We start from the raw sequence: 27,912 nt of genomic DNA on the forward strand, positions 1-27,912 counted from the left end.
CTCTGGTCTTCTACGCCATTTAGGTTGCCATTAAATATTACTTAACTTGGGATGCTGACAAATTAGAAAACCCCTGAAAATGCCAATCTACTTATATACTCCTAATTTGCTTTTGATGCTTGTGAAAATCACAACTGCATGTAGTCAAATACAATACTTTTCCATAAGAAAGTGTACTTTGGCAGATGACAGTGTAATGAAGTATTTGCTATCACTCTAATACTTACCAGTTTATACTTCAAATCAAAGCTTTTAAAGGCTTGTATAAATAAACAGTGCAGCAACAACCTATCTCTGTCATGCAGAGCTAAAATAAGCTTTTAGAAAGGTACTGAATAATTTCCTTCTAAATGTTAACTCAGTCGTGGTATGTTGCACAACTGGAAGAGACAGACAGACAGAAAATACAATTAGGACACTTCATCAGGAACTCTTGTCTTACTTAGGAATGTCTGTTGACTGCTAGACTTAATTTCACTAAAATTGATGGGCATTTTACTATCAGCTTCAATGGTAAGGATGTAAGTAATGAAATCATATCCAGGCGGGACATGGAAGGACAAATTGAATCACCTGCACTCATCAGGGTTTGTACCAGTATTAAGCACTGAATCTATAATAAATCAGCACAAGAGCTTAATGTGAATATGCCAACAAGGCTTACAATATCTTTTGTCCTTTCCTTTTGCTGTTCATTTTGTAAGAGTATATGCAGGGGAAAAAGACCAGGATGTGGCAAACACTTCTCTCTAATACAGATGATGAATTCAATTCTGATTTGAAGACACAAGAAGTTTCACAAGAAAAAAAACAATCTGAAATAATCACTGTATTCTGTAGACAGCATTCCAAACCCCTCTAATTATTGTACTTCATACAAATCAAAAGGTATTTATGAAAGTGAATGTCCTTTATATAGTTTCAGGAGCCTAAGTCAAACAAATGAATTTACATCATTACTGAAAAAATTCACATATTTTCCCAGAAAAGCATAGTAATAACCTAGCTTATGTTTTTCATTGTCTTTCTGATGAAAATATAAACTCCTGCCCTGCAATGTAATTATCTTTCCCAACTCCTACTTCACAAACATTGCTTCACTCCAACTTTTTTCCTCTTTTACTTACTTTGAAATTTAGAATTGGAGACCTCTTTCCATTATCTTACATTTGATGATTATTTTAATGCACTGAAATTCTGCTCAAAGAGGAGTTTTTACTCTCTCTCCAACCACAAAAATTACATTCTACTAGTGTCTGGCAACCTAATGTTTTGATTAAGACACAGAGTCAGTGACCATAGGTGAGGGGAAGGTGTCCCTGCTCACCAATGTACACCCTTTTAGTTCATAAACAAGAAGCTAAAAAAACCCCAAGCCCACAACAAAACCTTCACATATTCTTTCAGATGCTTTTGGATTGATTTAAAACTTAAAGTCTTTGACTTAATCCACAGTTCTGAAGACTGCTGGCTTTGTGTCTGTGCTCACATCAAAAATGTCCACAGTAACGCAAAGCATAGTGAGAGACCACTGGAGTAATACCCTACAAGGGAGGGAACGAGCCTGGATGAACACTGTGTGCAACACACATCTGTAAAACCACAGGCAACTCCTGACAAGACAACTTCACAGCACATAACAGCCCAGTTAAAAGAGTTGAAGTGAGGTCAAGCCTGGAATACTAATTTTAATTGTCTGGTTCTAATTTTTTTTATCCTTCTTTTTTCACTGTAAGATCTCAAATAACTTGTGTACATATTGGTTCTGAATAAAACACTGAGACATGAGTTTATTGTTTTGCTTTGTTGGAATTTTCTAGAAGAAAAATATTGCCAAAACAATTTAATAGCATATTCAAAATTAAGAGTGCATTTTGACCCAAATTACTATAAATTAACCTAAGAAAAAAGAAAGACAATAATTTCTTCTTTTTCCAAACAAATCAGGAAAATAACTGCAACAAAAGAGCATTTCAAAGAGTCACTGAACAATACTGAGAAAACATGCTTGTTAATCAAGGTAAGGACAGTTCCTTTGGAGGAGAGTTCCACAGCCTGAAGCTGAAAGCTTTGTGTTTTCAGAAGTGTGCTGTAAGAAAACCAAAATGTTTGAGCTTCACTCATTTTTGATGTACATTCAACAAACCCAGGGGAACTACATCACTCAAATTTGAACCATTTCATGTCTCATAACATTGTGTTTTCAGAGGAGCAAGACAGATTTCCTGTCAAGCAGCTGAACAATGTGTTTCTGTTTCAAAGGTGCAGCTTTTCTCAAGACCATCACATTGGAGACTGCTCTCATACCTGACAGTGTTGCTCAACGTTGTTGTCAAATATCACAGTACCGCTTGTGACAGTCACAGGGAGAAGGGGGAATTTTCACAATAGGAATTGTGCAATCAGATTAGCCAGTCCAAGGAGGATTATAAAGATGTGAGTGATCAATGCTGGCCACGTCAGCTGCCCAGCACGGTGTAGAGAGATCATGTAGATGAGGGATGGATACACGAACACAAAGGCCAGACCACATGTCGCTCCAGAGTATCTGAGGAAGGAGGAGGGGAAGAGTGGAATAAGAAAAGGGGAAAAAAAAAGGAGTCTTTGCATTTATTCTTATTTCTTGTTATTTCTCCTACCTCAAATCCATTATTAGGTGGGATGAACACCATCTGCAGTCATAACATCAATTTCTGTTCCTTGCTGTCCTTCACCTCTTTTGCTAGCATTTCATTATCACCCTCTGTGTTGCCCACCCCCTGCTCACACTCACACACACTCTGATATTTCATTCACATCCCCTGAGCTGTTGGGGACTTATCTTTGACTCAAAGTTTGTACTTTCTTTGGGGAAATTTGTCAACATGCAACAGAAAGAGACTGGACAGTGCACCCTTTGCTACACATCCTTTACTGTCAGAACTGCAAACCTCATTGCATCCCAACCATCTGAGGACACACGTTAAAGTAAGTAAGCACAGAAATGCTCCTGAATCTGCAACTCTAATTTATTTAATCAGCTTCTAGCAAACCATTCTTCAGACCTGAAAGGAACATGCTTTCCTGGTAACATGATCAACCACACCAAGGGAAATGTTCAACTGTTCTTCTAACCTCCTCCTTGCTTACAAAAACCTTCACATTATTTTCACCTACTGCAGCCAAGTGTGCATTATTACCTAACAACATATTTTGTTTCAAATATTTAATCATTCCTTCTAGACAGAGGAAACTTAATAATGCAGAGTTATCATCCGAAGCACAAAACCAGCAAATACCCCACTTAGACTGTATATGGATAATTTATTTGCTGGAAATTCACTGTTTAAAATATCTGGTTATTGTGCAGAATATGGACACACTAGCAGAGGTGAGGATCAGTTTGCAAACAGAAATGTATTGCATGGTATTTATTCATAATTAGATATTAGGAAGAAATTCTTGACTGTGAAGATGGTGAGGCACTGCAACAGGTTGCTCAGAGAGGTCTGGGATTCCCCATTCCTGGAAGTGTTTCAGGCCAGGTTGGATGGGGCTTTCAGCAACCTGGTCTAGAGGAAAGTGTTCCTGCCCATGTTGGCAGGGCTGGAACTACATGATCTTTAAGATCCCTTCCAACCTTAAGGTCCCTTCTATCATTCGAAGAGTCTACAATGGTGATTAACTAGACCATCTCTATTACTGGAATACAAAAATTTTCACCAAAAGGAGAGGTAAAAAAAAAAGGAAACGGGAAAAAACCTCAAAGATCAGCCACTGAGCAAAAGTAAGTTATTTTGCTACTCTGGTCTGACACAAGCCTGTCATTCTGGTTTTGTAATTGCAGATTTTGTTATTTTTAAACATCTCCCTCTCCTGGATGCTGTAGGAAAGATGCAAACCAGGAATGAATGACAACGCTTATAAATATGGTGATGTCAAATGTAGAAAACAAAACTTAAGATTATTTCCTCTAGTATTTCCCCAATATAGAAATCCTAAGTGTTCATCAACATAGTAAATTTAAGCAATCACTTAGAAACACAACTTTTTTGTCACTTATCCCTTTAAAGTTACTTGCTTTCTTGCAATTTGTATTATGGACTTTCAAAACAGCTTCAAGTGGTCTTAATACAAAACAAAAACTTGAGAGAAGCCACATAATAACCAAACAACTTTTCTACTGACACCACATTCTTTTATGTGTATAGTTACAAGGTCCTCAGATAGAGGTCTAGTAAAACTGAGAATCACCCCCACCATCTCAGATACAGGGACACAATTACAGATAGCTCTTGTCAAAACTTTGAAGGAGCTGATTGTTTATATATCTAAGTCATTATTTACAACTTAAGGAAGTGTAAGCCTCACAAAACATATTGTTCCTTTTCAACATCAAGAGACAGAGATGTAGCTGCAGCACAGGGAAGCTCCCTGCAAGCAACACTCACCTTATGATACCTCCTATATTTGGATAAAATATTGCCATTGCTACTCCAGCTCCTACAATTGCAACGTTCAGGGCGAGCACATGGAAAAGGCTACAGGAAAGTGGAGAAAGAATGTTAAAATCTATGCTGTATTTATTACCAAATACCACCATTATCCTTCACTTATACTAACATTTAACTAGTACATGGATGGTGTTTCCATTTGCATGACTCACTCTATTAGAGCTAATTAATTTCACAGCAAACTTGTCGTCTATGGAATATTCTGAGCACCAATTTCTAACTATCTAGAGTTTTGACTCAGAATACTCTTAAGGATTAAGAATGCATAATTTGGCAAGTCTCCTGAAAAACACCATACGTGGTACTCATCACTCAAGTATTTCAGATGAATATTCAAATACCCAAGAAACAATACTATATAACTTAACTCCCACAAGAAAGAATTAGCTTGTTCAGAGAATGATCTGAATTGCTCAAAGTGAACTAATGCAAACCAGAAGGAAAAGATGCATCGAGTGGAAAACATTACATACAGTACTAGTGGGGAAATAACATTTTCAAACATTCTACCGCATTTTGACAGAGGACAAACATTTAGAACACTGGATGCCATTTAGTATTTAACCTGTATCCTATTTATGCTGGAATTTTTTGTTGAATCTGTTTTTACAAATAATTTTCCTGTTGCTTTTGGTTCACATAAAGGATGAAAAAAATGGAGATTTTCTGTTCTGCAAATGCAGCTTTCAATGCAAGACAAATTCAGTGTAGTTAAGCACAGAGTTGAGACTCAGGAGAGTATCACTTTTCTTTAGAGAATATGAAATGTTGGCATATTTTAACATAAGGTAAAGTCAGGAAGTATAATGAAAACCTGTGCTATTTTGGTCATGCAGCTGTTTCTATGAAAGGAAGAAAATTCACACAGAGTAAACATACATACACTTACAGGTTTTGTTTATTCTTCTGGAGGATATGATTTCCTAAAATAAACAAAATCTGTAAAGCCAGGGCTATTTTCTTCTTCACTGTAAAAAGTATGTGTATTATGGAGGGTGTCACTAAGAAACAAACTTTTTAAAAGTGACAACTTCCATGCCTGAAAGGCTCCCCGCCAGTTTTCAAGTTAGGAAGAAAGATTAGAGACAGAGTAATCTCATTAAAGTTCAGGGGAATTAAGGTAATTAAACCACAAGGGCTACAGACTATTTCTAAACTTCATTCTTAAAAATTGACGTCAAAAGGACAGAAATAATATCTTTGATTTTGTATGTGACATTTTAACAGTAGTACAAAAGGTGTACCTCGGAGACTGAAAATTGCAGTGGGAAACAGCAGATGAAAGCTTAACAAAAATGTAATTGGATATAAACCTGGTAGAACCCCAAGAATGAAAAATAAAATCCCAACAATCAGACTTATTAGGGATAGAAGGACCAAATGTGTACAGCTACTCTAATATTACTACGGAAAGTCAACTAATTAAACTGTACACAAAAAAGTGTCTGCCACTAAAAACTACTTCCTCTCTTCTCCCAAATATGGCAGCTGGCAAATCTTGCTGTCAAATAGCACAATTGAAGCCAGAAGTTCATGAATACAGAAAATGACAGCACTTCTTCATTCTGTTTTTACTGACATTATTTTTTTAGCAAGAAGGATTAAAAAGGGTGCAGGCTTAGTAATTTAAAAATGTTTTGCAAATTTGTGTCAGTTCAGAGTATATATACTGAAAAAATTCTGAAGTATGTCTTTCTCAAAGGCTTTAAAACACAAGACATGATCTTGTTGTTCAAAGCTGTTACTTTTAAAAAAATTAATTCCAGATTCTTGTAACTTCAAAAGCAAAGTGATGTTATGTATCCTTGGTGTGAAATGAAACGTTTTTCAATTTCTTGATCTGGGAAAGAAATACTGGGTTGCAGCAGTGGACAGTGTGTTGGCTCTATTGAAAACAAGGGTCCCAAGATGCTGGAGCCTCCAAAGCAATTCCACACTTGTGGAGTAGTGCTTTGCAATAGTAATTGTTATGAATAAGCAGGATCCTCAAGAACAATACCAAAGTCCAGAAGTCTGAAAAGGCTTTAAATCTGTTTGAATGTGAAAGATTACACTGTATTTCTTCCCCAGAACATCCTTGCACCTTGTTCTATCTTTTGAAACAGTCTGAGTTGTAACCATGTTACAGGACAACAGGTGTTTTAAGCTCATCTCACCTCCAGGGCAAGAAAAAGCCTCATTCTTACGGAGAGAAAGGCACTACCAGGTACAACCCCCTTCATCCTTCTGAATGAAGCAAAATCTGAAATGTAGGGCTACAAGTAGCTGTACAATTTGATCCAGTATATGTAGTACGTATGGCCAGACTTCTCAAACAAAGATTTGGGCAGGGCTCTCCCCACATGGGTGTGCCCTTCCAGCCTGCGCAGGGGATTTTTTAGGTGAGGCTCAGCATGCCCAGAACTGGCCCCACCGTTTAAGTCCTAAGGTCCATTTGCCACGGCTGAGCGAGCTTGGACAGTGACAGGGAAGTCCTCCGGATTGTCACAGCACCTGGTACTAACCGGGGCTGACCCTGCTGAGCATCCGAGATCTGACGGGATGGGATGGGATCTGAAGGAGGCTGTAATTCACAAAGGAAGCACACCCACAGCAAGTTTTTTATGTTCTGTCCTCAGTCTCAGTGTTCTGGGGTGGGCAGAGGAAGACACCAGCTCTTTTCTATAAAGGGAATCACTGCTCACCTGCAAAAATCCTGCAATCCCACAAAAATGGTAGCAAAGAGGAGGGAAAAGAAAAAGATTTTTAAAAATTCAAGCTTTCCCCTAAGTCTTGCCTTGTTTTTGCCTATTGTGAGGTTAACCTTTCTGATTGACAGAGTGGAGAAATAACCTGGTATGCCACAGGAGCATTACAGTGTTTTGCTCCATCAAGTTCTCTCCTGTGGAAGTGGTAGTTGCACTTAAGTCACTAAATTGCAGTGACTATACATACCTAATTAACTTTGGCACCTTCAAGGTAAAGAATCATAACAAAAATTGTGAAACCAAGCCACAGTTAAAGAAAGAAAATGTTTTTAAATCCCTTCAGTCAGATGCAAGGAAATTAGCAGATGTGCTGGACTCAGCATGGAGTCACAGGGTGAACATGCACAACAAGGGAAACTGGAAAGCAAGGAAAAAAGCAAATCAAGATCATTTACGAAAGAATTTTGAAAGATTACTGTATCTAAAAATGCATTCTCTTGCTGGAAATCTCACTCAAATGACTGTGGCCAAAAGACTATTAATCACAACTGCCAAGAAGCAAGACAGAAGCTAGGTGAAGAACAAATAAGCAAGCACACATGCAAACAGCAGAAATGTATTTAATTGCATCAGAAAACGTATCTGTGGGAGAACTGGCAGGTCTGCTGGGCTACCATGGAGTAAAAGGAAGACAATCACTAGTAACTGATTTCTGTCCAGCAGCTCACTTAACCTCTCAGCACAGGAAAGATGATAGAAAGTTTCAAACAATTATCAGATGACTGTAAAAAATGCATAGCATATAATTAATCAAGGGAATCTCTGTCACAAGTGTCAGTCTAGCCAAGAGCTAGTAAAAATAATTAAAAAAATTTGGCTTTCCATACATATAAAAAGATCCAGAGTCACGTAAGAAACAGCAGATAAAGCACATGCCTCTGGCCCCAAGTCAGCTCTTAAATGACGCCATTACAAACATATCTCCCTTTAGAAAAGAAAGCAATTTTCCAATACACAAAATTTTGGCCTTCCTTTACACTACTGGGGAGAGCAGAGAGAATAAAAAGTTCCTTGGGTTTTGTCCCAATACATCACTATGTTGTAATCTGTACACTAGCATACATTTAGGAATTAGGATGTTTCCTGTTGTTCCTAAGTCTTTTGTAGGAAGCACAGAAAGGTGGAAGGCTCAGTGGCATCAAGGGCACCCTCAGCACCAGGCTGTGTGGTACAGCAAACAAGCTGGAGGGAAGGGATGCCATCCAGAGGGACCCTGACAGGCTTGAGAGGTGGGTCCGTGCAAATCTCATGAGGTTCTACAAAACAAAGTGCAAGGTCATGGCAATCCCAGACACACCCACAGGTTGGATGGGGAAGTGGTTGAGAGCAGCCCTGTGGAGAAGGACTTGGGGGTAGTGGTTGATGAAAAACTCAGCATGAGCTGGCAGTGTGTGCTCCCATCCCAGAGAGCCAATGAAATCCTCGGCTGCATCAAAAGCAGCATGGCCAGCAGGTTGAGGAAGCTGATGCTTCCCCTCTAGTCTGCTCTTGTGGGAGCCCACCTGGAGTGCTGTGTACAGTTCTGGTGTCTCCAACATAACACATGGAACTGTTGGAGCAAGGCCAGAGGAGGGCCATGAAGTTGATAAGAGGACTGGAGCACCTGCCCTATGAAGACAGGCTGAGAAAGTTGGGGCTGTTCAGCATGGAGAAGAGAAGGTTGTGTGGAGACTTCATATCACCTTCCAGTATCTGAAGAGGAAGCCAGAGAGGGACTGTCAGGATCTGTAGTGACAGAACAAGGAGTAATGGGTTCAGACGAAAAGAGGGGAAATTTAGGATAAAAATACAGAAGAAGGTATTGTGAGGCACTGGAAAAGGTTGCCCAGAGAAGCTATAGATGCTCCATCTCTGGAGCTGTTCAAGGCCAAGCCAGACACAGCTATGAGCAATCTGGTGTAGTGGGAGGTGTTCCTGCCCATGGCAGGGGGATTGGAATGAGATGATCTTTAGGGTCCCTTCCAATCCAAACCATTCTGTGTGATGATGCCTGTATGAAGACTAATGTGCCCAGCATGTCTACACATGTATTTGTTTTTAAGACAGACAGAGACACGAGTGACTGACACTGGCACACAAGGGCAAGGAGAATCTCCTCTTATAATTAGGAGTGCTTTTGCCCTACTCCTGACTACTAGAAGACACAGGATACTCATTTCCTCTATGCCTCAGAGAGGCAAGTTCCCATTGTTTAGCTGACGCCTGATGCGAAACCTGGTAGAAGAAAAAGTTGTGTATTGTCTGCTTCATCTTTTAAGTTTTGAGAGGGTGAGCTGCTTCATCACTCAAGATCATGGGTTAGTAGGATACACTACAGATAGGCACAGCAGAGCATTGCTAGGAGTAAAATAGCACTACAAAGTATGCAAAAAGCATGGGAAGAAGAAATGTAAATCAGTCTTCAGATTCAATAAAAGCTTCAATAAAAGCTCCCCTGAAGATGAGTACATAGTCTCTCATTATAATCCATAGCCTACCAGTAAAGAACAGGTTATGAACCAGGATGTTGCTTTTGGTAGAATTTGCCTTGGAATAGACCAATTATCAAGACTATGAACTGCAAAACAACAAAGTAATACCTTGGTTCCTTATTATAACTAGTGACAGATAAATATGACAGAAAAAGGAGTAAAACCCAAAGAATGAAATTGAACTGATTAATACACTTGCTACTAGGATACAAAAACTATCTGGCAGCCCTATGAGCACGCATGTGCTCAAGCTATGAGCTTTAAGATGCATCCATCCAGACTTCCAAATACTCCAGCTAATAACTTCACGGCTATCTGTTAACTGCATCCATAGCAGCAGGCATTCACATCTGCAAACAATTGCTGATATGAAGAAGCCTGGCTCATAAAATCGGTGAGTTTCCATGTGGAGAAACCCACTGCTTAAAAATGAAGGCATGAAAATTTACAATGGAGACTTGGACCAAATTAGGAGTTTTTGTTAGATATTGTTGTTGGTTTTGTTTGGACAATCATAGCCAGAAGCCAAATTTGTAACATTCTCTCAGCTGCAAAGGAAACAATATAGGAAAGACACACCTATGGAAAGATGTGATTTAGCACATTGAATCACAGGGTTAAACAAGACTAGATTTCCAACAGAGACTCTGCTCTTTTCCTGCTTCATCCTTTTGGTTCACTACCTATACAAAAGTTTTCTCCAGAGAAGTGATCCAGAATATTCTCCTCCATATATACACCTTATAGAGACATCTAAGAGGTTTTCCTAGAGAGGTGATACAGTGCTACTAAAGGAGCTTTGCCAGTTTATGACTGGTGAGAACCAGTCATGAAGACCTATTTCACAACCAGACACTAAATCTTTACTATCCTCCCAGAAACACATCCTGTGTTTGCTCCCAGCCTTTAGTTTATTCCTCATGCCTTAGTAAAAAAAAAGGGCTGACCGTGGTCATTGTAAATGCACAGAAGCCAGAGCCTGAAAGTTATCTGAGTGATTTTTGTGCTATATTTGAGACACTTGGGATACTAGGGAGGGAGGGAGACACAGCCAACCAGCCAGAATATGCTACATTATCACTATAGGTCAGACTGATTTATGTGGCTCCCTATAAACTATTTTTGAGTTCTCAGAAGCTTTAAACACCCTTTTACTAAAGACTTTTTTGAAGACTCCCTATATGGTGTCTTATAAAAAATTTAAAAATGAGTGAAGCTACCCACAGGTCATCCTGGAGACAAGAGTCAAAGAAGTATTTGCATCATCACATTCGTCATACCGTGAAGGCTTAAAACAGCAAGCTGGAATTAACCTGAGAAGAGACTGGAATGAAGCTGAAGGTTCTGGGAGAGGGCATGTGTGAAATGAAAACTATTCTGGTCAGGGAGTAACTGGAGGGAGGAGATAGGAAGAGGCACATCCACATAATAAAAAGGACATGATTATTTCCCAGTGGCTGTGAAATCCATGTTTAGCACTTAAATAAATGGCCTTGTTTCCAACAGTAACTTGCAGTAGTTCCTAAAAGTCTTCTGTGTTCAACTGCATACAATTTAGCATCAAAAAACCCAGGCACTTATTTCACTGCCTAATTTTAGGCATTCAATTTCTAGAATTTCTCATGCCTATTTTAGGACTCAGAAGAAACCTGAAACTTGGAACAACATCTTTGCAGACCTGTATGCTACTGGTGTTGCCCCAGAGGAAATACACATTCCTTCCTGAGAACCCTTTTTGCCTTTCCTCCATCAACAGCAATTCACAACATAAAATAAGAAACTAGGAGATAAATTTCAACTTCTCAGCTGTGGCAAATTCAGACAATACTCCAAATATAAATGTCCTAGGTTTTATTTAAAAAACAAACTAAAATTGAAATCTGGATCAGCTCTTCCCTGGAGTTCAGAGACTGTACAAGTGCAAGGGTGTGGCTCATCTCCGAAATTAGCATGTGAAAAGCTATTTTTATAAGCATAGCAGCAGCCAGATAACACAGCTAACAACTCCCTTAGCTATTAGCTCTGTTTAAAAACAGATGGATGACTACTTACCATGCACAATCAAAATGCAGATGGCATGCTGAAAAGTTAATATCTGCAGTGTATATTCTGCAGAGCTTGAAGACTCCTAGATGAAATGCTTCTAGACTAACCAATCCTTTTTCCTGTACAGCTTTTGTTTTTCCATATAAATGGCAAATAACACAATGGGACTGTGTTGACAAAATTCCTGTTTACTGACAAAATGAAGAGCTAAACCAAAAGCCCCCTAGTCTGCTCTGCCAAGCTGTAGGCATTTGCAGGCAGGTTTATTTTGCATGCCTATTCACCCTGACTACAAACAATGTCAAACTAGGTTATGAAATATACCTAATGTACAAAGGAATTCTCCAAAAGCCCAGATAAATTTCTGACAACAGCAAGTCAGCTAAGCAAAGCATGCTGAGCTCTTGTCAACGAACAGACTTCTTACCTTGGGTAAGCATTTCCAAAAAACTGTCTTAACATCTGAACTCGTGCCAGATAACCCAACAGTGGGTATACAGTCATCATCTGGAATAGCAGGAATATTCTTGCAACAAACGACAGGATGTCATCACTGGGAAAGTTATCTAGAAAATTCTAAACATATAACAAGTGTTACACTTATCAATGGTGGCTTGATTGCAGCTATCTGCTGATCTTTAATATGTGTGCCAGAAAGAATGGGATAAAATCCAAGCAACTACAATTGCTAAATGAACTTAAGACTTAAATATCATAGAAAGACCCAAATGGCTTCATAAGCTACAGAAAATAAATGGGATGAAAATCACTTGTCATCTAACAGTGAATTTTCATGAAGTTACTTCAGATGATTCAAAAAATAATTTCATGGTTTAACAGTGGTATCAGTTCTAATAAATCTATAGTCAGACTAGGCCTTTAAATGCTGACTCATTGCTAAATATTATGCAAGAGGCGTGGAACATTTGGCATAAAATCGATCCCCAATTGCTAACTTCTGTCCCTGAGGCAATTTAGGGTGTGGAAATCAGGCCTTCCTATAAGCAGGTAAGAGTTTAACAGCCTTCTCAGGGTGTTTCATGTTGTGCTGTTATCTGAAGAGCTCTGGTGGCGAGGCTCAAGACTCCAAACCTACTTGCAATGAGGACTCCTTTCTAAACAAGCTTGTATTCACATTCTATTCCTTCTGGAGTCCCAGTGGGTGAGATTGGTCACTGAATACACAACTAAACATAAACTTTCCAGAATTAAAGAAGCTAAAGAAATTAAAAGCTCAACTGTTCACTTGATCATTTTGGTCCTTTCTTTATCACTTTCACAGTACTTACTATATGTTTGGGTTTATACTGAAATATTGTCAACCACACATATAGATGAGGTTATAGATGAGGTTAACACAAGTATTGTATGTATGTATGGCCAAACTTTGCGAACGAAGATTTGCGAAGGGCTCTCCCCAGGTGGGGGGGGTGTGCCCTTCGAGCCTGCGCAGTGGATTTTTTAGGTGAGGCACAGCGTGCGCAGAACTGGCCCCACCGTTTCAGTCCTAAGGTCCACCTGCCATGGCTGAGCGAGCTTGGACAGTGACAGTGAAGTCCTTAGGACTGTCTACAGCACCCGGTACTAACCGGGGCTGACCCTGCTGAGCATCCGAGATCTGACGGGATGGGATGGCAGGGAGGCATTGAACTGCCCGGTACGGTCTCCACTGAGACTCGAACTCACGACCTTGTGATCCAGAGTCCGGAGTGCTCACCATTACACCACGGGACCGCCCACACAAGTATTACTAAGACAAGTATTATTCTTGTAGTAGCGTCCACAAGGTGTTACCACCTGACCGTAGTCAAGGACAGAATGTGTCTGCCAGGGTGAGTCATGAAGTAAGAAGCAGTAGGTGTTCCCTTTTTTTATTACATATTTATTAAACAGTTTAGGACATTTATGGTATTCGGGGGTGCCTTAAGAAGAGCACTGCACACTGAACATGGGGAAGAAATTCTTGACTGTGCAAGTGATTGTGCACTGGAACAGATTTATCCAGAGAGGCTGTGGAGTCTTCCTCACTGGAGACAGGCGTGAACTGCCTGGATGCAATCCTGTGCCATGTGCTCTGGGATCACCCTGCTTGAGCAAGGAGGTTGGAGCAAATGACCCACTGATGCTCCTTCCAGCCTAACCCATTCTGTGATTCTGTAAAACATATACTGCAGTAAAATATCTCACCTGTTCAATACATTCTTTGGATAATGGTGGAGAAGGAAAAGATGCAAAAATTATCACTCCAACATACAGATATGTTAGTCCCACCAGGAAGTATGCAATAGAGAGATCTCTCACCTGAAGAGAAACAAGATTTTATTTAGGCCAGGACTGACACACAAAAAACAGGAGAAACAAAAACCTCCTAAGAAGATTGTTATTGCATTTCTTACTATTACTTTTATATGTATCACTTTTTTATACCTTTTACTATTATTTACATGTTTACTTTCTACTGCTTGAGTGGGGATTTTGGATCTGGTTCTGATCAGATCAGAAAGCTGCAAGGAGATACCCCAAAGTGCAGCCAAAAAGTATTATTCCTCTCTCTGTATCAAAATACAGCAAAGGCACTAAGAAAGAGATATGCTAATAGATGTAGCACATTATTGCTGGATGCATAAACATACACTAGTTACTAAAACACACAAGAAACCCCCTCTACTTTCTTACATTCATCTATTCCTATTAAGAGCCCTGGGACACAGACACACTTGTCTAAGACAAAAAGCCCAGCAATGCCATATGTTAAATTTCTGATCACAAATAAAATCTGCCAATCAAAAATGCCAGCCTACCCAACTGCCAATTTAATGTAAAGGACATTTTTTTGAAGGTGCTTTGAAACCAAGGAGGATGGCACATTGGCTCCAAACCAGAAACTAGTACATCAGGCTTCTGTATGAATGGCATGATAATGGAAGACATAGCTATTACATAAAAAACCACAAACAGACACAAATAAAAGAAAAAGGCATATGTAGTCACTGAGGTATATCTGTTCTTTAGCTTTAGTATTGTATTTTATAATGACTTTTTAATTTAAAATTACCTATTCCTTTTATTACTGAACATACTTAAAAGCCCCAAGGAAATGCACTAAATAATTATCAAAGTATTTTAGAAGACAGTGCTGAAAGTAGGGTCATATATTCATATTTAAGTATATTACATATACTTAAGTATGAATTGAATCCTAAACTTCAATGTTAGTTCTGAAAATTTTGGCTCTATCTATAAAATATCTAATATACACAAATATTTTCAATGACACAAAAACAATTAAAAAATTAGCAGCAAAGTTACTCAAGTACTTCACAAAACTGCAGAATCCACATATACATCAAAGTGACCTCATAGAGATGTACTTGGTGCATTATTCTTCTACACCAATTCCTTCACTTGGAAATTAAGAAGGAGACCATTTGTTTCTTGTTATTAACTAACTATATTCTGTGCTGTTATAGAATATTCTGTTGTGTTATATTACAAAATACTCATCACCTTACAGCAAAGCATTTGTTCAACTGCTGATAATAATCAGCTTCTGAAAGGATTGCTACTAATGTTTCAATACATGACCCTATTTTCCTAAGACTGAGAAGCAAGTCCTACTAGCTCAGGCACAGCACCAAATTATTTGGATTATCCTGTTTTCAGCCCAGGGTGATAATTATGATAATCCAGTCAGCTCACTGAGCACCAGCAAAGCTTGCTCACATCTGTGCACAGAAATGTTTTCCTAAGTGCTTCTTCACACTATCTTGTAGACAAAGAAGCGCCTTCTATACTGCTCTCTCTGGGCTCTTCCAAGTGCAAGGCAGTCCCTGAGCACAGTGTAACATGCTGCATTATGAACTTTAAGAAAAGGTCAGATAGAAGCTATTTTTTTTAGTGAGGGAACTTGAATCTCCTGCTCATTTTGCCAGTGCTTTTGCAGAAGATTGTTGTCTGATGACAAATATTACTTGCCTTTTAGAGGCTAATGGGAAAAAGGCATCAACATGCTGTGACCATGTGCCCTAGGGTGGCCTTCAAGACCCCAGCAACGCACACTTCTAGCTGCAACCTCTTCCTCCTGCTGACCAGTTAAAAGCATATGGAAGATGCTTTCCTGGCCTTCACTCTCTTTGTCCTGGTCACCGAGTAAGGACTAGCAACTCCTATCAGAAGCTGAGCAATAACATTTTCTTTAAATTATTCTCAGAATTTCTCCTCAGTGGCAGGAGAAGCTGTACAGGCTTTTATATAAGTACATCTTCAAAAGCACCAGTGTCCACTCTAATAAATGATTTTATCAATACTAAATCTGAGCATCCAGATTTCTTAGTTATTTATCAGCAACTTCACTAACTGCAGAAGTCAGAGGCTAATATGGACTCTCACCTCTTGGAGGCAGGAGTTGAGCAATTTTTCAAAATGCACCCAAGTTTTTAATGCACATCACCTGACAAAACCTGCTATAAATTTGGTATTTTAGGTGTATTCCTCACGTATAAGAACAGCAAAGTAACTCACAGTTGTTATTTGTAGTCTGCCCCTATATAAGCTCTAGAACCAACTGTACAACTATTTTTGCTGTGACAAGTACATGCAGTTGTGAGGGCAAGAAATCCAAAATAAGATTCTTACTGCTTTCTTTAGCCTACACATAAGTAAAGGTGGATAGCTGGTGTGCTATTACCTCCGATTATACTAACCAGTTCATGTTTCTAGAGTTCTTAAGGGTGGATGCTTTAATCTGTACTGAAACAAAGTTCTGAGATAATTTTGATAATGTATTTTTATAGCATGTAACAGTAGACTGTTTTCTTCAGGTGCTGTTGCCATACAAAGAGTACTCAGATTTTGATTTCCATAAGCTACAAGAAAAGAAATATAGACAACTCAAAACCGTGAACTTATTTTTTGTCAAACATCCATCAGTTCCCTTGCAAATGTATGCTCTTGTACATGAAATGGATCTTTTGATTAATGCTCATTACTCCCAGAAAGACCTTGGTTCACTCCCTAACGACCTTGACAATACTGTTTAGACAGCACAATTCCAGATAAAACCAAAGGACCCATGGGGAGAGATAAAAGGAATAATTTTAAGCAAGTGTATTAATTGCATTTTTCTATTTAAATTTGGTAATCGATATATTTGTATTCAGAATGGACATGACTGTGGCGAAAGCTGTCTAAGCATGAGTACTGCAATCCAGCAGCCAGAGTTTAAGAATCAAATGTAGAAAAAAAACAATGGTTGAAAGAAGGAAGCATTTGGGGAATCAGAGTGGAAGATAAGTATCAAAGGTAACATGCAGGACAGAGTCCACAAGGATCACAGACTGACAAGTGTCAAGCCCTTGTCAAGCACACCTGAAGTAACAGGCAGGTTTTGAGGTGGAACTTGGAGAACACATGTTGGCAGCAGTTACTGTTGACCAGGAGCTTTTCTGGTCAGATGCACAGAACAAAAACAGTACCACTGGAAGAACTGAAAATTGGGTGATTGAGGCTGGCAGCAGGAATAGAACAAAGGAAGAAATTAGTCTCCTAACAAAAGCATGAGTCTGATAAATCAGGTGGACCTAAAAAGGAACCTCTGAAAGTACAAGACATTGTATCACACCTACAGACCAGTCAGTACTCAGCTGCTGGCCAACCCTGTGGCATAGAGTTGGACACAGCACAGTGAAGGCTCTGTGGCTCTACAGATATTTTCTATGTGATGCTGCAAAGAACCAGCAACAAGCTAGTTTGTAGAGCTGCTTCTTGGATGGAGAAGCCTGTATCAGTGCTTAGTCATTATTACTACATTTGAAGTACCTTTTGATTAGCCCATTTCACACTGGTTGCTTCTCAAGAGAGATGATGTCTCAGTAATATCTCAACGGGACTTTGATCCATATCATAAAAGCAAACTTCACCTGTTCAAGCATCAAGGGCAAGTGATAACGTTGAAATGGGTAACAAAAAGGTACTTCATCAGGTAGCTGTGCATGATTTTGACTGGAAAGAGAAACCCATGGTATGTCACCATCAATAGAAGCTCACTCTGTTTACAGGGAGTAAACAGTGTTTCAATAGAGAAAACAGCAACCATTTATGGCTCCATGCTGTTACTACCTGGACAAAAAACATCTCCCCATTCCCCACCATTCTTCCAGGTACACCCACAAAAAAACTTTTCGGAGACAGCACAAGCATATTCATGCCTGTAGATCATGTTCTGGGCTTGTGCAGCATCTGTACAGTTGCTCAGGGAAACAGATCATAGATGTGAATCAGGAAAAAACCCAACAAACAAGCCCTGCAACTAACCTGCCTTCTGTGGTTGTGTTAGTTTTCTATGCAATCAGTTTCCAAACCAGTTGATTGAGCACTGTACAAAAACTTAAACTGCTAAATACAAGAAGGTAGCAGTAGGAGATGGGAATGGGAAGCCCAGCTTTGAACTGCGGAATAAGAACCTTGCCCACAGGGCTTCTGTAGGCTGTGCTGCTGACATTTGGCTTACTCCTGTGCACTGCTCTTCTCACACCCACACCACTGTACTGGAATAGCAGCCAGAGGAATTCTCCCCCATGAGTGTTTTAGCTCTGGGCTTCGATACATGCCGGTGACCAGAATGGAAGCTGCTATTGTTTTGAATTTCTGACTCCATAAAAGGAATGTTATTGTTTCTCTTACTTTTTTCCACTTCCCCAAAGAGTTGCTCTGTGACCACTAGTTTTACCAAGTTTTGTTTAAAACTAAAACGGCACTTTTCCAGCTTGCCAAGTTCTGTGGCTTTTCACAGAACTGTGATGGATGACGTTAACAGGTCGATCCATAAAACAGTGCAATTTTTATTCACAGTTATATCAGTATGTCCTCACCAGAATCTGATAGAATGCATCTTGGTGTTGTAAATACTTATTAAAAACCCCTGACTTTTGACAGAGGCTGAGAGGCCTATACATATGTAAATCTCCCACTTAGTCCAGCAGCTTAGTGAGGTAATCACAAACAGCTTCATTAACATTTGCAAAGCAGTTTTGAGATCTAGGTGAAAGGCTACTGTACACCTACAAACAAGGAAACAAGTCTCTAGCCAAACAAAACTCCTACAAGAATTAAGCACAGATTTAATTTCTCATTAAAAACCTTTGCTGCCATACTTCAAGGTGTCCTTTCCGTGCCATTTGAACACTCTTCCTGAATGTAAGACTCTAGTCAAGGGCTTGGGATCCATGCTATGGCTGACTTGGAAATTCAGCTTAAGCTACAGGGAGGGGATTAGAAGAGCTGATTCAAATGCAGGCAGACAGCAGTTTCTTCCTCCTTAACACAGGAAAAGCAAGTGGAGAATGCTCCAGGTGCTCTTTGCAGCTGATTGCCTGCTCTGATGTAAATGGAGGGGAAAATCCCGAAGAGGGCATGAGGGCATTATGCCTCCTCTGCATACAGGGCTTTAGAATTTGAAAGCCACAGCTAAGGCGTAAGTAAGATATTCTTAAGAAAACTGAGAAACTTAGCTCCAGAGCTCCACCAACCCCCTATTCAGTTGTTAAACTATTATCAGAGAGTGCATAAACCCAAGCAGCTTTCCTGAAGGAGAATTCATGGCTCCTTTGCAGAGATGGTCATTTGCAAGCTGGTCTTAATTCACAGGTACAAAAAAGTGACGATGCAGATTACTAAAGCAAAAGATCATCTCACTGAATTGGCACATGATCAGCACTTCCCCTTCAAATAATTGAATCACATTTATTTTATCTGATATGCTATGCAGGCAGACAGGCCTCAGTGGTCCTGCTTGAGTGGCGAGACTAGATGACATCCAGAGGTCCCTTCCAATCTAAAGCATCCTAGGATTCTATGATTTTGTACCAAGTTTTCATACAGCTAATATTTTAAATTCTTTGTATGTTACAGCTAAGATTTGAATGAAGCTGGACAAGAACCTGGAAAGTAGGGAGGGAAAAAAATTAAATAATCAAAACAATTACAGTCAAAGTGTACTCTCAGACTCTGTGCACTGTGTTTACTCTATTTTATACTTTATAATGGGAAGATATTAAGAAAGAACACAGTTCCATCTGGATGAGCAGTGCATAACTTTTTCAAGGGCAAAAGACCAGTCCAAAGACTACATACCACAAAGGTTCCCAATCCAGGCTTCAACTCTGATCATTTCCTAAATTGCATCATGTTTCTCTATGGACCGAGACATGGATTAAGACACAAAGCTACTGAAGACCTTGAATCTATAGTTCAGGACTCTGCCAAAATCAGTCCTGTGCCAAATATTCTCCAGCACTTTTGATTCTCAATTTGGTCAGTTTTCCTTGAGTCTTACAATATTGTCAAGTTTTCTGCCTCTTGTGCGCAACTTGGCCATTTAATACCAGCTTGACCACAAGTAAGTTGGGACATGCCTCAAGAATTTCATTTGAATAAATTTGTAATGCATCTGTTACTTCCTGGCAGCCAAGAAAAGAATGCATAACTTTTTTCTTATCAAATCACAACAATGAGTTACATTTTTTGAAGCTATTACAGTCCCTGGATTGATTTCAAGAGAGGCAGACAGGAAAAACATGACTGTTGCCTGTAAATCTAGATACAAATCAGCATAGTCTTGTGAAATGACTTACATTGTTTTCTTGATTCCTGTTATTCTGAAGAAGTGTGATGACACAATTGTGGATGAAGAAGGCAAGTGTTAGAACTCCTGTCAGCTGAGGGAACAGAATTCTAAACTCTAAGGGAGGAAAAAAAAGTGTTTACAACTTACTTCTTTGAAACAAACAATGTCAAAATGCAAAGACATACAGTGCTGTGGATCGTACTGGCAGAAACATGAACCTCCACCGTGAAATGGGACAATGTAACCTATCTTGGACCACAGCCAATGCAGGTATTTTATCAGGAAAGCAGGAAGACAGGGCTTACTACAGAACACAATCTGCAGCAAGGCTTCTCCGACAGACCCCAACCATCAATCATTATTAGGTTAATCTTGGATTTACACATACAAGCTTTTCTGCTTCTCAACAGTTTAACTGGAAAGGTTTTTTAAGCCTGGAATTGAGTGTAGTGAGGCTGTATACCTGTTTGTTCCTGAACAAGGACTAAGGAATCATTTGCCCTATGAGCATCTTTAATTGTTAAGTCACTTATGCTATCAGAGGAGAAATTTTATCTGTAGATGTTTCAGAGGCTCTGCTTACAAACCAGGGCATAAGGAAAGGCAGAGCAACTTCTTGTCTTACCATGCTTCACAGCATGTATGATAAAATTCTTTTTTTGTGTCCATGGGAATAGCACGGCTCTGTTTCTTTTAAGCCTTGAAGGATTATGTTCACAAGATGGTGCTTCTGGAAGCACTGCACAGGAAGGACTTCAACAATGTGTAACATCACTGAAGCACCATATTAGTTGATATTACAAAAGAATATATATACACTCTTTAGAGAGTTAACAGCAATGAGAGACCCTGAGCTTGCTCACCTTCTGGAAAGCACCCAGCAGTAAAGCAGAATATTTACCAGAGGTTCACAAACCCTTACAGATCAAACCACAGAAAGCTCCATGCAAACATATTTAAACTAGATTTCTGTAAAGTGCTATGAACTCAGGATGGTAAACACACCCCAGGCAACTAATGGACGGCTCATCCAAGCTGCAAGATCATGCCCCCCTTCCCTAGAGCTGGATTCACTGTATCTTCAATACCCAACTAGCACAATGAACTACTTGTAGATTGAGAGTACAAGCGACTCTTGGGCTTGTTTCCCATGCACTACTTTAATCTCAATTATAAAACTACAGCAATCTGGATTTGTATGCATTAGCTACACACTTTGTCTGTCTCCTAGCAGTAGTAGTCACATTGCCAAAATAATCAAACTGCTGGGTGCTCTACTTCTCATTGACCTGCAGCACGTGTATAGTGCTGTAACTCATTTTACACTAGGACTGCTTAATAGATCTTGGACATGAACTTCAACAGGCTTAAAACCCGATTTCTTTCTTAGGTTGGTCTCTGTTTTCTGTGGCTTTCCTAGTGAACCATAACTTGGCTGTATTTTCTCCTTCACTCTCAAAAAGAGTCGATCAATGTGAAGCTACAAGAGCATTTGAAGATTGTCTGCTGGGACATTTCATGATTCCATCTCACAATGGAGCAAGACCAAGCATTGTGGTCTATCTACTGTGTAACACCTCCTTGAGTATCATTTCTACTTAGTGACAGCATTGAAAATAATGCCATACAAAACAAATTAGGTCATCAACACAGGTGCTAATCATGCAGTGCTTTGAAATCCAAATTTTTACATTGGAGAAAAAAGTAGCTTGTTAAAAATAAATGAAGTGATGGAGGAAAACAGATAGCATAGCTAGCACTGTTTCAGGACCATGTACATCTATCTTTCAGTTTGTACTTATGCTGCAGTAATCAGGAGGATTCTCAGGTAATTATGGAGATAATCCAGTTCATCCTCAAAGCACCTGTTTTGTTCTTGTACACAGTCATACTTAGCAAAAGCTGCCTAGCTTTGAAGACTCAGATAGAAAGGACAAAACCTTTCTACCTTGGTGACATGACCAAGCTGAAGAAACTGTTTTACACAGCCTTTCACTTGTTTCTTGGCATTCAGATCTTGAAATAGAGTTTTAAATGCCTTGCTGAGAAGAAGTAGGAATGACTTTCAGCAGTTACAGAAAAATGAAGATTTGATGACAGCTGGGGGGTGAAGTGGAATACTTTTCTCTTTAGCAGTTCATTTTTGCCAAACATACGTGGACTAAACCAGTTGAGTTGTTTATTCAGATTATTTTTGTGCCAATTTCAGTCCAACTAGAGAGACAAATCAAACCAAACAAAGTTGTAAAGGAAGACAAAGAATAAGAAGCTGCACAAACACTGCAACTGTGATGTGCAAGCACTTACATCAGTTGTATTTTATATCACTTTAATTTTATTCACCTATCTGTAGTTTACTCACTGAGTTGTTACTCTTGTTGCCACTATAATAATATTCTTGTTGCTACTATAATTCTACTAATTAGAATAGAGGAACAACTCTGATGTTTCATTTTTTGATTTCTATGTTGTTACAGTAACTCAAAGTCCATCTTAATGTTTTAAAGTTATCCTTGTTCTCTGCAAGTCTACAGTATTGGACCTAGCAAGAGTTTGAAACCCATGTGTAAAGCCCTAGTATGATGCTTACTGTGATTATGAAACTAAAAATGTGCAAACCCAAAAAAGAAACCCTACAAAGGTGTGTATCTCTTGTCTTAAGTAAATAACTTCTAAAGGAGGACAAAATACTTGTTTCTAAGGTCAGAATGAGTGATAGCATTTAACAGTATAGGACACGGTTCCTTGCAGCTAAATGGTCGTACAATTTTGCCTATTTTAAAGGATGAGCCAGTTAAGACCTAACACCAGATCTCTTATTTCAGACCTATTAAAACAAGAACCTGATCTCATTAGCTATCTGTTCATGCAATACCAAATGTCACTTGTTTATGACTATGACATCTCACAGAGTAATTTGTAACAGTAATATGGAAAGCCACCAAACAATGTTCAAGAAAACATACCGGAGAGCTAAGGGGTGCTTGAAAGAGAAAAGCTAAGGTTATGGTCTAAAACTTGAGAGAGATTGGGAAGCAAAGGAAAAATGTAATTGTGAATTACAGTGAATGAGCTATTTCATTTCACAAAACAGTGTGTGGGGAACTTAAAGCACCGTTATCAGTGAGTTTGTCTACAGTTTGTCATTTTTAATGGTGACTGAAACAGGTTTGAAACTGGTGCAAGAATACAGAATAATACAGATGAAAAGGGATCATGGCAAGCTCCCGGTCACATGATAAGTGCTGAAGATTCCTCTGACAAGGACTCCTCCACTATTGATACTGTCTCTTAACTAAGGAACATCACTAGGGAAAGAGATTCCTTAGTGATAAGGGATCCTTCCTCTACAGGCAACATCACATAAGGGATGTCATAAGGGATCCTTCCTCTACAGGCAACATCACACAGCATTTCCCCACTTTATTTATGTCACAAAGGTGTTAAAAGGTGAATGAGAGGAAAAAGATCTTAAACTCATCACATATATGCTTCATTACTGCATTTTAACTATCTTACCTGGTACAAAAAATTCAGTCTCTGTAAACCAGTTGAATTCTAGGTGTATTCCCAGATGAGCAGCCTTTATTGTAACCAGAAAAACTAAGTAGACAACTGAAACTGTACCTGGAAAAAACAAGAGCCAAACACACATCATGATGCAGTAGAAAGTATTTATGCAGGATTTTATTTCTGCTCCATCTAACTAGTTATAAATAGCCCAAAAACTTAGGGTTGGTATTTATTCTTAATGGCAGGCTAGGTCTAAATTTTTTCTAATAATAATACTGCACATGGACACAATGCAAGCTTTCAGCAAGTTTAGTATTTTTGTGGTGCTGCACTAGTGACAGTAGAAGTATCCTGCAATCCCTGTTGCTGGGGAGGTAGGAAAGTCTCTGGGCACTAACAGATCAGTTACAGCTTCAGCTGTCAGGATTTTAATCTAACCTGAGACAACACTGGTTGCAATACTCCAGCTATTATAATGTTCATTTAGTAATTGACTTTTTGAACCAAACAGCCCAATGAAATACAAACATTTACTGCAATTGTGAACTTTACACTTGGAGCTAGAAGCTGATAATGATATTTGATCACTACTAATTAAAACCTTGTCTTACTCATAACCTTGTATAACCTTGATCATAACACTGGATTTTCATTCCACCTCATTGGTTCAGAGGCATCCAGCAGTACTCTGCACAGGCACAGGACTGAAAATAAGATCATGGATAGGCACAAATGCCTTGCTGTGTATTCATGTGCAATGGAGACCACATGACCTTGGCTCGGGCCACTTGAAAGACACAAGAGCAGAATAGGAACCACTCAAAAATTGAAGAAACTGATCAACAATAATTAAAGGTACCACAATGGCCAGTAATGCTTCTAGTGAAGAGAGAACAGGCTATAATTACATAAAAATAAAAAAATCAATTTTTATCGTTTCAAATACAGATTCAAAACCCCCACCATTTCATTATAGCAATACCTGCCCAGTTAAAAAATAACTGAAGAAATTGTCATTTGAGTACAACTGATAGCATAGTAAAGAAATTAGGAAGATAGAAGGTTCTATACTTGAAGATGAGCTAAAATATTCTGCAGTTTCCTAATGATCTGGGTTTCCATAGGGTTATAAAGGTAAGTGACAATTCTCTACTGAGATTAATTTCAGCACTCCAAAAATTGCCTTCTGTTTTTTCTTGTCCTATAAACATAAGGTTTACAGAACTTAGGGCAATTTTGAACAGCTTTTGAATTACCTAATACTTTATTGAAGCTATGAGTAATTAATACTCAGGGGTTTTTATTCTTTATGTCCTATCTATCTACATAAATGCCTTCCTTTTTGCACAGAAGCACTATCAAATACCCAAATTCCTGTGTAGTACTTACACAGTGGTTCCTGTGTAGGATTTACATAGTACTTACTATTTACATAGTATTTACAGCAGCAGATTCAAGCTCTAATAAAGCGGCACAATGGAACAGAGGACAAATTAGACCTTCAAATTCCTATCCTCTACCTCCTTGACAATACATCTCCAACTTTTTCAACCTGTTTTCTGATCCCTACCTACTTTTCTCCTTCTCTTCATTGCGGCTTCAATGCTCCAAAACGGTGACTAGCTCCAGCCACCATCCACATGCTTTGTCCACTTTACCAACCCCACCCACTTTGGTCTTCTATCTTAAGACACTGAAGCAAGAAGTCACAATTATTGCCTTTGTAGTACAGAGTAGCTCACCATACTGGGGGCTGGGACAAAGCACAGCAGCAGGTCATACTGACTGAATGAAGTTGTGATTAATTAATCAGCTGATTGGCAGCAAATAACTTCAGGTCAGAAGCAATTAACCATTGGAAATAATTGGCTGTCTTGAAATATTTACCAGGTGAGGAAGAGTATGCCTGACTATACCAAACCAGTATATATCAAATGCTGCACACGAGTTAAGTGTACCAACATTTGGGAAAATCTGTGCTTAGATGCAGTGGAACTTGTTTAACAGGATTAACAAGTGAGCAAAAGGAGGAAAAATTTACTCCCTATTAACTGTTGATTCAAGCAAAACAGCACCGAAAGTTTGTGGGATTAACAAATGAACCAACAATCCACTCTGAGGCACAATACCAGCTGCCAGCCAAATACTGGAAGAGTGGCTGGAAAGTTGCCCAGCAGAAAAGGACACCTGGGGATGCTGGCCGACAGCAGCTGAACATGACCCAGCACTGGGCTGGAGTGGCCAAGAAGGCCAAAGGCATCCTGGCCTGTGTCAGTGAGGTTGGCAGGACCATGGACAGTGTACTGGACACTGGCGAGGCCACATGAATACTGTCAGTTTTGGACCCCTCAAGAGAAAAAGGACATTGAGGTGCTGGAGAGTGTCCAGGGACATCATGCTGCTGAAGGGTCTGGAACGCAAGCCTCGTGAAATGCATCTGAGGGAGCTGGGGATGCTCAGCCTGGACCAACTCCCACTTGTCACAACCTCCTTTTGGAGGCTCAGGAGAGACTGTATCACTCTCTAAAACTACCTGAAAGGAGGTTGTGACAGGTGGGAGTCGGTCTCTTCTCCCAAGAAACAAGCGACAGGAGAAGAGGAAATTGCCTCAAGCTGAACCAGGGGAGGTTTAGATTGGATATTAGGAAAACTGTCTTCTCAGAAAGGGTTGTCAAACATGGAAACAGGCTGCCCAGGCAGGCGGTTGAATCACCATCCCTGGAGATATTTAAAAGATGTGTAGATGTGGCACTTACAGATGTGATTCAGTGGTGGCAGTGCTGGGTTAAGTCTTTGACTCGATGACCTTAGGGGTCTTTTCTAACCTAAAGGATACTACAGTTCTAGTCACTGGAGTAGCTTTCACTGTCTTCTACACATTTTAGTTATAAGGAACTAATGCTTTCATAGTATTTGTTACCTACCTAGGACATTAAACTTTGCAAAGAAGGATGGAGACTTCAGATTTAGCATGGGTAGAAGAACAGCAATCAGGTAAAATGGTACTGTTTGTGATTTGTTCCACCACTTCTCAAAGAGTTCAAAACCTGTACTGTTGCCAGAATAGAACATCACAGTCCTGTTCTCTGGTGGGTGACCGCTAGCAGCACTTGGACAAATGACTGGAAGAGAGGAAACGAAAAATATTCTCAAATGAAAAGTGTTTTTCTCGCACAGAATATTCACAGCCAAGACCCCTTAATTTCTGGTGTGCTCTGCTCAAAAGCAATGTTCAACATCTCAGTTCCTAACTTTTATTTTTTTTAATCAGAAGTTCTTCGCTAAGATTCCAGTGCTAGACACCTTGCATTCCAACCTGACAGTGCTACAGTTCTTCCAGCTGAGCATGACAAAGATGATAATTTGTCTGAAGCCCAAGTTGTGGCACAGATCAGCTTTCAAGGTCACCTACCTATAACTAGGTGTGTCCAGTGCCTACATGCACCTGCTGGAATCAAATCCTAGCAATGCACCCCTGCATCTGGCTGCATATTTAGCATCCTAATCTGTCTCTACATATTTCAGTAAGGTCACAGAAACAAAAATGCAACTGCATTTGTGTACAGAAGACTCTGAATTACTGTACTTCATTCTAGAAACACAGAAATTAAGGATGGCAAGAAAACAAAACACTCCACCATCTTGGTGCTGTGCCAGGGCCAAGTACATCACTGCTAGACAACACAACAGAAGCCATTTAAGAAACTCTCCTGTAATACTGCTAATAGGAAATAGTGATGTTATGGTGATTATGGTGGCTGATCAATGGCAGTACCTGAAAAAGTGACTGGAACAAAATCAAACAAAAAGATCCCTTGACAAAAACATGTTAATTTGATTTTTCTAACACATACCTATGAAGCTACGTGTTTGAAATAAAACCGGTCTTACTGCTCTCATAATGTCTTATTTAAAATCATGGCATCCCACAATACATGATAGCCACCCTCCTACACTGGCTGCACTCCTGTTCTGTTACAACGGCAAAGGCATAAGTGTTCTGGCAAATTTCATGCTTA

The 27,912-nt window shown here is 39.4% G+C and overlaps 1 protein-coding gene across 11 annotated transcripts in view; it reads right to left on the minus strand.

Moving 5' to 3' along the window:
- Positions 1 to 809: 809 nt before the first annotated feature.
- Positions 810 to 27,912, minus strand: part of SLC38A9 (solute carrier family 38 member 9) — a 49,261-nt gene continuing 22,158 nt past the window's right edge. For 9 of the 11 annotated variants that reach the window (XM_071580872.1, XM_071580877.1, XM_071580875.1 and 6 more), the window contains 7 exons: positions 26,818 to 27,015; positions 23,900 to 24,007; positions 20,388 to 20,494; positions 13,945 to 14,058; positions 12,185 to 12,333; positions 4,431 to 4,520; positions 810 to 2,548 (listed from right to left, as the gene is read on the minus strand). In XM_071580872.1, the coding sequence (XP_071436973.1) occupies positions 2,383 to 2,548; positions 4,431 to 4,520; positions 12,185 to 12,333; positions 13,945 to 14,058; positions 20,388 to 20,494; positions 23,900 to 24,007; positions 26,818 to 27,015 (932 nt within the window). In that variant the 3' untranslated portion in view covers positions 810 to 2,382. The remainder of the gene's footprint in view (positions 2,549 to 4,430; positions 4,521 to 12,184; positions 12,334 to 13,944; positions 14,059 to 20,387; positions 20,495 to 23,899; positions 24,008 to 26,817; positions 27,016 to 27,912) is intronic. The other 2 variants (XM_071580880.1, XM_071580881.1) reach the window with 2 other exon arrangements.

This window comes from Pithys albifrons, chromosome Z (assembly GCF_047495875.1).
Source record: "Pithys albifrons albifrons isolate INPA30051 chromosome Z, PitAlb_v1, whole genome shotgun sequence".
NCBI lineage: Eukaryota > Metazoa > Chordata > Aves > Passeriformes > Thamnophilidae > Pithys > Pithys albifrons.